The sequence below is a fragment of the Ruditapes philippinarum genome, unplaced genomic scaffold (assembly GCF_026571515.1).
Source record: "Ruditapes philippinarum isolate M1 unplaced genomic scaffold, ASM2657151v2 ctg629_1_1_1_1, whole genome shotgun sequence".
Lineage (NCBI taxonomy): Eukaryota > Metazoa > Mollusca > Bivalvia > Venerida > Veneridae > Ruditapes > Ruditapes philippinarum.
The window spans coordinates 703,652-717,453 of NW_026858135.1; the positions used below are offsets into that span (position 1 = coordinate 703,652).

Genomic DNA, 13,802 nt, shown 5'->3' on the forward strand with positions numbered 1-13,802 from the left:
GCTCTTTGATAACAAAAAAAGATTGCCCTAAATAACAAGCTTTTGAGAGGTAAAAGTAGGAGCATTTCCGAAGCATATTGACCCTTTAAGTAGTTTTGCAGAAATATAGCATCAAAATCAAGAATTCTAATAAAATATGTAAATTTTCAACCTTAAGTTTAATACATGTAGTTGCTTGTATAATAATCGTTAATAATTGCCAAAATTTGGCTAAAAGCAAGATGGCTGGGAAATTACTGATGTTTTTTAAGACCCACGCGGGGGTAAAGCTTAACTTCATTTTTGTCTCTAGGCACTTAGAATCTTGCAAAGCAAATATATTTTCCTGATGATGTCCGAAATTGACATGCGAAAATTAAGTTAAGCACTCACAAAAGGCTAAAACAGACACACAATATTTTTATTCTCATAAGCAATAAATTAAAGCATGTTACATACTAAACGTTTATTTGTTCTGTAGTTTTGTCGTCTAAATGTTAAATATATTTTACATGTTGTAAAATAGCGAAAGAAAACTTTTAGTCACAATTTTTCCCATGTTAACAAGCGACATTTTATCTTGCTCTGAGAGGACAACGATCTTCTGTACAGATATCTTCAAACAAGCATGATCCAAAAAAGGATTCTTCATCTCAAGATAGTTTTGTCGGAAGGAAATAATGTGACAGAAGTCACGACTATTACTATTCATTGAAATATTTGTATACGAACAATATAAAAATTATTGTTGATAAGTCAAATGGTATTTACTACCTAATTGTTTTAACTATCGTATTGTTGAGTGAAAGAATAAGAAGCTGAAAGAGTAATTGAAAGAGTAAATGTCATCAGAGTCTCATAAGGAAGATTTATGTATCTACATTGTATATATAAACAACCGAACTTAAGTTAATAAGTTTATAATATTACGTCTTTTTACTTAGTTGTTTAAACCCAGTTCATTCGATTAACAAAGTTTATCAAAGTTTTAAAAGGTTTTTTGTTTGGACTAAAGTAACAAAGTATACAATGGCAATGAACACATGCTTCATACTTGTATCGCTTTTGTGTATGTTTACGATGGTAAACTGTAGATTCGTACTGTACGACTCGGACAACCCTGATACAAACGTTGACACTGGATCACAATTTCCCTCTGTTATGAAGATGTTGGAAACTATATTTTCTAGACTGAATGCTTTAGATGGTAAAGGTAAAATATAATTTTCTTAACATTGAGGAAGTAAGATTTTTACATGTAGCAAACTTGAAATATTTGATAAATTAATTATTGTCTCATAAAAATTCCTTTTTAGTAATGAGATAAACATAACCACTTAATTGAAGTAATTGATGACCTTGTCAGATCTTAAAAATGCAAATGTTTTATACAAAGAATATAGTCTGTGTAATGTTTGATTGGTAATTTATTCTTTAAAGTTTTAAAATTGACAGAAATTCCCTTATATACAATAGTTTACACACAAAAATCATATGAAGTATTTAAAAAAAATTGAAAAACATAGTTATGTTGAAGTACATAAATTAAAAAACAACCAAACAAAATCACCCGTTTACAGGCAAAATCACAGAAACCAATGTTAATTTTTTTGTCTTTACTGATTTACTATTAATTATTTTCCAGGAAACATGACATCCGAAATGACAAGAAATATGAAATGTTTGGACGGCTGGGTCACATTTAAAGATTCGTGTTATTTGTTTGACACAAAAACCCTCGATTTTCAATCAGCTGAGGTATCTTGTGCTACTACTAATTTATTCATGCATATCAAGATATTACATTTGTTATTTGATATATGTTGAATGTTCAAGTGTCAATCAGTAAATTGATATACAATATTGAATTATTTTAGTCTTCTATGTTTACAAATATTATTCTTATATTCGTTATACATATTGAGGTGTATATGAATCCAAACCTTAGGAAAATAATTTACTATTATTTACTATTGTACTTTATAATAAACAATTTATAATATGGGTTATTCAAATAAACGAGTCAAGTCCAGGAAATATGTATGCTTTTGCTAAAATCATTCAATATCATATTTAGTTGAGCGTCTCTTATTTCTTGATTGCCATATCAAGTTGGTGTTATCTTGAATTTTACCAAACGTATTGCCAGGGATAATAGTACTCTTTTATGAAAGTTAAAGTTAATGTGCAACATAAACTCAATAAACAAGCGAAAATACAAAAAGCAAACATGATTGAAGCGGATATCTTAACATTAATACCGTTACAGTAAGATACATTAAAATTTGATTTACTTTTGGCTAAATAACAACGTAGTTGCAGCCTATTTTAGATTCTAATTCTATGTAATAGGCAAAAATTGAATTATTCTTGTTGTATTGTTTAGCTTTTGATATAGTCATATCTTCGATATGAATAATTTTGCGTGCATTTTGATATTTGTGGTATTTCAGAAGGAATGTGGCAAATGGGAGTCTCATATAGTACGTTTAGAGACACAAGAAGAAAATTCATTTCTGAAATCATTTTTGGCCAATTATTTCAAAGGTGAGATAAAGACTTTTTTCTTTTTACGGTGAAAATAATTTCAAGAAATGGAAGAACTAAAAAAATATGCTAACCAAATATCTTTATATTTAAATTACCTACTATGAATTTCAGACGCACATTACTGGATTGGTATGACAGACATAGAAACAGAAGGATTGTGGAAGATATCAGGTACAAACAATATTGTACCATTCACTGACTGGAAAGGCACTGAACCCCAAAACCACGGCGGAAATGAAGATTGTGCTTTATTTTATAGCACCCTTTCCTACAGTTGGGCAGATGCGTCTTGTTCCGCGAAATCTCGGGCAATTTGCGAGAAAGAGGTGAACTGATTAAAGGAGAAATGTTTATGCCTTTGTTTTTTCACATTATTGATAAATGTTTTTTCTTAACACTAACACGCTTAAACTTTAAACTATTTTTACCTGAAAATGTGTATAAATAATTTAATTATGTTTTTGATTTTATCTTTTATCTAAAAAAAAGTATGTTTTTTAATCTGTGTCGAAAAGAAATGATTATCATCCATGTCATTGTTTTCAAGGAAGCTGTTTTATTCAAAATGTGTTTGGATTCTAACAGAGAAATAATTTAATTAGAAAACTAAATCCAAACTGTTTTCCTTCTTAATCACGAATATAACAAGGAGAGTTTCATTACCTTTTAAAGCTAAAAAATACGTTACTTAACAATGATTATTGAAAAAGATACTGAGGTTAGAAATTATATTTTACAATTTAATAGTTCATTTTTATTGTCTATTCTCTGTAGAAAGATGCCAACCCCTTAAAAGAAATAAATCAACTCAATGTTTGGTAAAATTATTCAAACTCGAAATGAAACCAACAAAATGGCAAAGCTTTACGTCAAAATTTTGCCTCCAAAGATTTTCCAATTGATTTTAATATAAAGCCATATTTTTAAAAAACATCCAAAATATTATTCTCAAAACCGATTGTCTAATGTTTTTAATAATTTTTATCGAAAGCAATGATTAGGACCATCTTCAAGCCCACCAAATTTTATGTTTCGTAAGATTCACACCAACATTTTCGGAACAGTATTGAGACATATCTTGCTTTTTTTCATCTAATGTCTTAGGGTAATGAAGATCGATGGGTTGTAAAATTTCCTGAAAAAGGAAATCAGAAAATTATTGCAAACTGATTCAAGAACATGGAGAAATGTCCTGTTTTGTCACTTTTTGTGTGATACCTTAAAGTAATAAAAAAGTATAACCTTGTCATGCAAAAATAGCGGTGTTCGTTTACAAAATAGAGACGTAGTTCAGATTATCATCCCCGGAGTTCTAACAGCAATGTCAATTTTCAAGCTTAAAATAAATAATGGTGTTCTGGACCTCTATAGACGTCCCTTTAAAATCATACAGGGTTTTTTTTAAAAAATGGTCATAAGAAGAAATTGATTACGATTTTTGTTGTAAAAAAATTTTTGGGTCATAACAAACATAAACATTTGGGAAAGTATGTATAACGTGAATTTTCTTCAAAATTTTACGTTTGTTTTAGTCCTTTTGGGGGGAAATTAAAGTTTTCAGAAAATGCAGCAAAACAATCAAAAACAACAACAAACAAACAAACAAAAAGCCCCCCCCCTAAATAAAAAGTTGTCATTGAAGTGCGGACAAAAGACGCACACAAACAAAATGTCGTCAATGTCCAACGACATCGGGATAGCTGCAGAAACCAAAGTTATTCAAACGTTTACTCATCATTGCGATGTTATCTTTTAACTACAATTATAGACGAGTAATGATATCTTAATCGAAAAATATGCCACAAAGAACAAAATGCAACAATCATTTTTATGAGCAGGTAGTTAACAGTTTACGACGTATGGTCAATGAATATTAGTTTTATTCTATTTTAACATTGGGAAAATCCAATCAATTCAGTGTGAATATGATACTACATCCAGATTATATGATTTTAGAAACGGTTCTGTTGCTTACTGTTTATACCAGTGAGATTGAAGATTGCAGCTTTCTTAAGATTATATAATAATTGTTAATACTTGCGAAATTTTAGCTGAAAACATGTTTTTAAATAGATAGCTATAAAATTACTAAATTGAAAGTAAAGGTCAAGTAATAAAATATATTTAAATTGAAAATGTTATCTGAGAGAAAAAATAAAAATGGGTAAGGAATTTAAATCTGAACTGTTAATAGAATAGTAAAGCAAGCGAAATAAAATTTATTTTATGAGGGGAGTTTCATATGTTATGGTTTTGAGTAAATTTATAAATCATTTTTCAAAGTTTGTTAGCAATTAAGAAGAGCTTTCAATAAGACGACAATGGCTGAAACTTTTCCTGATACTTGATAGAAATACTCAGTGCTAGCCGGTTACTTCCAATTTACAGCGTCCATGGACAGGCCAAATAAAACCATGCCTGCAGCATTTACAATTGTGCCGGTTTTGGCGTTGTTTAAGGATTGTTATTTGCTCTATGGTATTGAATAGTGATCAGTGTTCTTATATTTTTTTCTGGGCCTTCTTCGGGGGAATTGATTTTAAATACTTTTAGTGTTGGATGTTGAATGCTGCATAAACTGGTGCTAGGGTTTTGAGAGATGTTACTGATTACCTAATCTCTTATTAATAGAGACAATAAAGTCGGATCTGTTATTATAGGCAACTATTCCCTTGTTTTCATTGCACTCGAGCGATCTTCCTTTTCCCGGATTCTATATTTACAACAGCAGATATCAAGTGGTGTGTGACATCTGCAAAAGGTTGTCCTTCGGGGTCATTGGTTCAAATACATTTGAGCACTGAATACTACTTAAACCGGTTCTATTGGGCATAAAAAGTGTTACAAATTAATTAAATTATCTTTCATGAAGACACCCAAGTGTCTGCAATTGTCGACTATTTGCTGTGATTTCATTGCTCTCGAAGGATATTTCCTATTCCTGGTTTTTTCAATCATAATGCCAATTACATATGAGTGGTTAAGGAGATTTTAAATAGCTCCAATATTCTCTGGAAAAAGTCGGACTAAAGGGAGTGTGATAACTGATTTGAAACTTCTTGTGTAAAGATATAACTGATAAAATGTTTTAAAATGTAAACATGCTATTGATAGATCAAATGACCCCAACATGCTCAATACATACAGATGAAACTGGCATAGAGTGATTAACTGTTAATAGGAGTTCCGAACCTGAAAACTGTGTAGAATAACAAACTATTTATATGTATCTGTGGAACCTTCTAAAAGAGTTACATTTAAGGCAATACCTGCATGCTAAAAGGCATTGTTTAATCAAAATTGAATGCTGAAATACAGGTATGCATATAAAAATATCAATGTTTGCAAACATTTCACATTCGAAATAGATTTTCTTTTGGTGTTTCTTTTGCATAAAAACTAGTAAACATGTATGCTACTCCGAGTTTAAAGAAGCAACTTCTGAGTATTTAAAAAAATAATACATTTACACCTTTCATTATTGAAAAAGTCCTTATTTGTCGGTCTTGGATTAACTGAGAAATTAAAAGGAATATTGCCACTGTTTATATGCTTATTTTTTCAAATAATGAGGAATATCATGCTACGTAAAACATTCGATTTGCTGTCATTATTTTTGGATGCAATTTCGATGAGAAATACCCCACTATAACCTTAAACATTTATTCTTTTTCGAGGTGACAAATCTCGAGCGTTTTCTCTACCGTTAATTAACAGTTGTCCTCTTAACAATAAATGTATCATCCCTTCACCCATCCATTGGCTCAACACAAACCTAATTCACAGGTATCGGTTGAAAACAAAATATTCACATTTTGTTTAAAATATGATTAAATATAAAAACAAAAATCAACAACGAAGGGTCATATTCAATTAACATATCCCCAACACAAACCAGAAACACAGGACCACGTGAAAGGAGCCTAACAGGACACAAGTTTTTTATCACTTAATATCATTCACCATTTCACAACTACGAAATCGAGATGTGTCTCCTCGGAATAAAATGAAAACAAAATGACATTTAGGGTCAATAAATTGAAATGTTGCAGACTCAGTTCGATTGATCCTATTACTAGTAAATGACGGTAATGGAAACTGACGACTAGTATCAGAACTGATTTAAGCATATTTCAACATGAAATATCTAACGGTAGAATTTAAATGAGATAAAGAAACAACCACACACGTATTCATACGGCGGTGATCATGGAACCTTCAATGTTAAATGTACCACGACAAATGGCGTATTTTGCCCAAACACAGGAAAATGGAAACACACAAGAAATGCATATCACCCAAAGAACGCTCAAAACGGCAATATTCAAAATGTTGCAGGCTTGGTTTAATTGAGCCTGTTCACGGACGATACTGAAAAGTGTAAGTTATTGTCCATGCCCGTAGCACCGGCGTTAGAAAAAATATAACACTTGACCATATAAGTGGTAAAATATTTAATCAAGAAACATCTGCAGATGTGTTCATACGGCGGTTATCATGTAATGAAATTTGTGAAGGGGATAAGAGGTTTCGAAGCCTGCATATCACAGATAAAACGTCAAAAGGCGAATTTCAAATGCATCCTATTGGATACTATAGTATTCAAGTTAGAATACTGAAACCATCCAACAAGTAGAAGATCAAATCCAAAGAACTAAAAGTACCACACATATATACACACAACAGCAATGTCTTGCTGAAAAGGATTTCCCTTAAAATAGAATGAGACTTATATTCAATAATCATACAGCAACAACAACAGCTTGCACGAGCGTAAATTATATTTACTTAGTGAATATGATTTACACATGCGCAGTAATGACTAGGTGTAGTATCATTATCTGGCTGAATTTTCCTTATCTAAAATACAATGGATCACAATTTGCCGCTGTTATGAAGATGTTGGAAATTATATTTTCTAGACTGAATGCCTTAGATGGTAAAGGTAAAATATGTTTATTTTTAAAATAAGAGAGTAAGATATAAACTTGAAATACTTGACAAAATTATTAAGTATCAAAAACACCTATTTTCGTAAAAAAGATCAATATAACCATATATCCGAACAAATGAATGACCCTGTCAGATCTCAAAAAATGCAAAAATTTTATACAACGTATATTTTCGGTGTAATGATTGATTAGAAAAGTTTATTATACTAAACAGTTTTAAATTTGACATAAGTCATTTGTTCATAATCCAAGATTTTAAAATTCAGTGGCAATCTGCATAAGAAATGCCCTTTATATATAATAGCATACACAAAAAAATCATATGAAGTTTTTTTTTAATTATTTAAAAATAAGTCATGTTGAAGTAAATAAATTAAAAAAGCCCCAAAACTCAGCTTTTTACAGGCAAAATCATAGATGCCAATGAAGATTTTTTTGTCTTTACTGATATACTGATATATATGTGATGTGACATTCACTGGCAAAATGTCATATTGACCTCGGCTATCGCTTTGGTCAATCTGACATTTACCGGTGAATATCACATCATATTCAATGGCTCACTATTGATTATCACCGTCAATAAATGTATAATAAATGACATCTTACGCGCAAAATTTCAATTTAAATACAAATGTGAAAACAAACATAAGCCAATATAAGTAATCTAGAATATTTAGGGATTTGGGGGCCATTTTTTGACACCATCTTTAATTTCGAAGCTTTGCATTGGACTAAGTTAAATGAATATTCATTTCGGGAAAATACAGATTAAGACGAACAATTTAGTATGTAAAACTTGCTGTTGGCTGACGTAAGCGTCTTTAATGCCATTTTACTCTATGCATTTGCAGCACTTTTAGTAATGTGTAAGAAGAAAGATATGTTAAATAATAAGAAACGAGTGCCTACATTTTGGAATATAATATGTTAATCACATTACTAGAATGTTTATTATGCAACAGCACAGACAGCCAGGTTTAAATAATCTTATAGTTCTTACAATTAGTTTATACAAATTTATTTTAGTTCGATTGTGTTGGAAGCTATATGCTTATTGAAACACTCTCGAATCCGTTCCTGGAACCAACCAGTACTATGCAATGAATGTAAAGTTTCTTGCTCAAGGAAACAACGGCTTGCCCCTGACAGGGTTTGAACCTACGCGGTAAGCAATCCTTAGATTACTAATCCGACGCGTTAACCACTCGACTACGCCGCCACTCTTACAATTGAATCGCAAGGAAATCAGTTTAAGACTATACTTATATCCAAGAAAGAAATAGGGTTATTCGAGTGTAAAAAATGATTAACTAAAATAAAAGAAATTTACGTTTGAGAATAGAACAAATAAAACACATGGTGGTACTATATTTATAGACATTGTGAATTTCTACTTTATATATTGATTTTAAGTTGTCGTAAAAAAAATATGCATAACCACATTTAACTGTAGAAACAGACGGTACGATATGACTTTTTTGATAATCAAAATATATGAGTCTGCTCCCTTGTGTCTGTTTAGACCATTGAAACATAAACCCTTTGATGTCGCTTGTCACTTAGGACACTTAGAACCTCATTATTAACTTGGCGAATTTTCTAGAAGTTTTAAAAAAGGAGATATGCAAAAATCAACGTAAGTACTGGTACGGGCCGAAACAGACTCACAAGAATATATCTTTTATTCTCATTATTTAGTATTAAAGTAAAACATATCACCGATTAAACGTTTATTTATGCTATAGTTTTGTCGTCAGAATGTTAAAATACCGATATTTACATATTGTATAAAAGGGAAAGAAGAGATTAAATCAAAATCTCTTTCAAGTTAACAAGCGAAATTTAAATCTTGTTCAGACAGAACAACGATCTTCTGTACATATGTCTTCAAACAAACATGAACAACAATTTTATTTCTATTTTTACTAAAACTAAGATACATTGTATTAAGGGTGTAGCATGATATAAAATGCACAAATTTGTATGATGCTCCTGCTGTCTAAATTTGCTTTGCAATGGGTATCACTTCATTTACACAGACTTATGTAATTAATCTGTTTCCTCTTAAACAACAGTACCCGGAGCATAGACATTAATCATGTATCATCATAAACTTGTGATACACTACAAATGTTATATGGACTCATATAGGAATATTGTTATTTAAGTCCTCTCATGTGAAACAATTCTGAGAAATTAGATAGTTGACATGTTTCTTTTAAAGCATTCCAATACAAATATTTCACAAATCATGTATCGCCACGCCCAATGCAGTCTTATTACTTATCTCTAATAGTTGCTTGTTAAATAATCGTTAATGATTGCGAAAATTTAGCTAAAAACAAGGTGGCTTAGACATTTTTACATGTTGTATAATAGCAACAGAAAACTTTTAGTCACAGTCTCCCTGATATATAATCTTGCTCAGACAGGTCAACGATTTTCTGTACAGATACCTTCAAACAAGCATGAACAGTAATTTGTTACTCAAAGGCAATATTCATTAACAACATAATTTTGTCGGAACGAAAGAATTTGACAGATGTCACGACCATTGAAATATTTGTATACGAACAATACAAACTATTGTTAGATAGTCCAATGTTATTAACAACCTAATTGTTTTAACTATCATATTGTTGGGTGAAAGAATAGGAAGCTAAAAAGCCCATTTGAAAGAGTAAATGTTATCAGAGTTTCATAAGGAAGATTTATGTATCAACATTGAATATATAAACAACCAAACGTGAGTAAGTAAGTTTATATTGTTACATCTTTCACGCAGTTGTTACCCTGTCCATTCAATTCACATTTTCTCAAAGTTTTAAAAGGTTTTTCTTTGAACTAAATTTAGCAAACTTTACAATGGCTATAAATCGTAGCATTTTTGTATTTCTATTTTGTGTGTTTACGATGGTAAACTGTCGATTCATATTATACGACTCAGACAACTCTGATACAAACGTGGACAATGGATCACAATTTGCCGCTGTTATGAAGATGTTGGAAATTATATTTTCTAGACTGAATGCCTTAGATGGTAAAGGTAAAATATGTTTATTTTTAAAATAAGAGAGTAAGATATAAACTTGAAATACTTGACAAAATTATTAAGTATCAAAAACACCTATTTTCGTAAAAAAGATCAATTTAACCATATATCCGAACAAATGAATGACCCTGTCAGATCTCAAAAAATGCAAAAATTTTATACAACGTATATTTTCGGTGTAATGATTGATTAGAAAAGTTTATTATACTAAACAGTTTTAAATTTGACATAAGTCATTTGTTCATAATCCAAGATTTTAAAATTCAGTGGCAATCTGCATAAGAAATGCCCTTTATATACAATAGCATACACAGAAAAATCATATGAAGTTTTTTTTAATTATTTAAAAATAAGTCATGTTGAAGTAAATAAATTAAAAAAACCCCAAAAATCAGCTTTTTACAGGCAAAATCACAGATGCCAATGAAGATTTTTTTGTCTTTACTGATATACTATTAAATATTTTCCAGGTAACATGACATCCCAGATGCCAAGATATATGAAATGTTTGGACGGCTGGATCACGTTTAAAGATTCGTGTTATTTGTTTGACACAAAAATCCTCGATTTTCAATCAGCTGAGGTATCTTGTGCTCCTATTATTTTCTTAGTGCATATCAAGATATTACATTTGGGATTTGATGTCTATCAGTAAATTGATATACATTATTGGATTATTTCAGTCTTCGATGTTTACAAATGTTTTTCTTATTTCGTTTTAAATATTGAGGAATATATGAATCTATTATACTATTCTGCTTTTTAAAACAAGTTATAATATGGGACTTAAAATAAAGGAGCCATGTCCAGCAAATATGTATATTTCTTGATAGAAATCATATAATATCATATCAAGTTGAGAGTTTCTTATTTCTTGATTGCCATATCAACTTGGTGTTATCTTAAAAATTACCAAACGTTTTGCCAGGATAATAGTACTGTTATGGCAAGTAAAAGTAATGCGCAACATGAACTCAATAAACAATCGAAAATACAAAAGCAAACATGATTGAAGCGGATATCTTAACATTAAAACTGTTACAATAAGATACATTAAAATTTGATTTACTTTTGGCTAAATGACAGCGTAGTTGCACCATATTTCAGATTCTGTTTCAATGTGGAAAGGCAAAAATGCTTTTAACGTGTGTGCTGTTTAGTTTTTGATATACATTGTATTTATAACTAGGATATGTATAATTTTGCGTGTGTTTTGATATTTGTTGTATTTCAGAAGGAATGTGGCAAATGGGAGGCTCATGTAGTACGTTTAGAGACACAAGAAGAAAATATATTTCTGAAATCATTCATGGCCAACCATTTCAAAGGTGAGTTAAAGATTAATGATTCCTTCTTACTGTGATAATGATTTCAAGATATTGTATTTAAAATGCTTTATCAAATATTATATTCTATACTACATTCTATAAATTTTAGATTCAACATACTGGATTGGTATGACAGATGTAGAAACAGAAGGATTGTGGAAAATATCAGGTAAAAACAAAATTGTTCCATTCACAGACTGGAAAGGCACTGAACCCCAAAATCACGGCGGAAATGAAGATTGTGCTGTATTTAGTAGCGGCTATTCCTTCAGTTGGGGAGACGTGTCTTGTTCCTTGAAATTTCCGGCGGTTTGTGAGAGAGATAGCAGGAGTCTAAATTAGATATATGAAATGATTTTAGGAAAGATATTGATGCTTTTGTTTTATTCACTTTATAGATTAATGTTTTTTCTTACGACTTTTAAATACTTTTTTAAAACTGAAAATGTTTATAAATTATGTAGTTACTTTTCTGAAGTAATCTATTACTCTGAGAAAAAACATTTCTCAGTCTTTTTTGAAAAGGAATGATTTTCACTGTGCTGTTTCATTCAAAATATGTTTTATATTTAACAGAGCTATAAACTAATTAGAAAACTAAACTAAAACTGTTTTTCTTTTTAATCATTTATCACGTAAATAACAAGAAGAAGTTCATTACCCTTTTTAACCTGACAAAATACGTATCTAAACAATGATAATTGAATATTGAGTAAGATACAAAGGTGATAACTGTGTTCTAAATTGTTTTGCAATTTAAAAGATCATTTTTATTGATTGTTTTGGAAGAAACGCCAACTTAAAAGAGATAAAATGGTTATAATATTTCAAACTCTTATGAACCTACAAAATGGTGATTTTGCGTCAAAATTTTGCTCCTCCCAGATTTCACTTGATTTTACATAAAGTAATGTCGAAAAACAACTATAAATATTCTTCTCAAACACGATAGTCTTAGCTTTAGATATTTCATCAGTAGCATTGACTTTGCAAGCCCAACATGCTATAATTCATTTAGAGTTACTATATTGATGGACACTATTTGATGATTTCATTCGTTGTTACATCAAATGCCTGTAAGATATCAAGATCGATGTTTGCATTGCCGTGAAGGAAAACAAAAATTATTGCATATCAGAACATGGAGAAATTTACTGTTCTTTGTGATATTGTAATACCTTATCTAATATCATTACAAGCGGCTTAAAGTAATAAACAAAAGCATACCCTTTTCAAACGAGCTGTTTAGGATAATTCACAACGTAAGGTTTCAAACGAGTTGTTAAGGAGATTCATGAAAAGAAATCGATTAACGGTATTGTTGTAAATAATGTTGGGTCATTACAACAAAATATTTTGTACATATACATTTGCATATGTACAACGTGACTGTCTTCAGTATAATTTTGCCCAGTCATTTCGAGAACTTAAGTTACAGAAAATGCTGCAAAACAACGAAACAGAACAACAACAACAACAACAACAACAACAACAACAAAAGAAACAAATAGAAACAACGATTTTAAAACAAGAAAGACACAAACAACAGCAAACAAACAGACCAAAATGACCCCCACCCCCATAAAAAATAAAATAAAACACAAAACAAAACAATAAGGTAAAACGCCAGTTGTCAATGAATTAGATAAAAACTATCTATAAAAGTTATTATAGAAGAGTTTTCATGATATCTTAATCGACAAATATGCTACAAAGAACAAAACGTAACTATTAATTTTATGTGAATGCGTAATGAATTATCTAGGACGTATGGTCATTGAATAAGAGACTCATTCTATTTTTACATTGGGAAAATCTAATTCAACCATAAAGTATGATACTGCATCCAGGAAATATGATTATTAAGTTATTCTGTTGACTAATGATTGTACCTTCTATTGACAGGATCTATCAGACCGAGCCAGCAACAATTTTAAT

At 30.4% G+C, this 13,802-nt stretch overlaps 2 protein-coding genes across 3 annotated transcripts in view; both read left to right on the forward strand.

Annotated features, from left to right (window-relative positions):
• LOC132752228 (perlucin-like protein) overlaps window positions 1-13,802 on the forward strand; it is a 48,511-nt gene that overhangs the window by 12,916 nt on the left and 21,793 nt on the right. The gene's annotated exons all lie outside the window — the stretch shown is intronic.
• Window positions 835-3,212, forward strand: LOC132752230 (perlucin-like protein). Of its 2 annotated transcripts, none has more exons than XM_060742545.1 (4): window positions 835-1,186; window positions 1,625-1,737; window positions 2,433-2,526; window positions 2,641-3,212. In XM_060742545.1, the coding sequence occupies exons 1-4, from the start codon at window positions 1,009-1,011 to the stop codon at window positions 2,862-2,864; spliced, it is 609 nt and encodes a 202-aa protein (XP_060598528.1). In that variant the 5' UTR covers window positions 835-1,008; the 3' UTR covers window positions 2,865-3,212. The 2 variants fall into 2 exon arrangements, with proteins under 2 accessions (XP_060598528.1, XP_060598527.1); XM_060742544.1 differs by having other exon boundaries at window positions 835-1,192; window positions 2,641-3,199.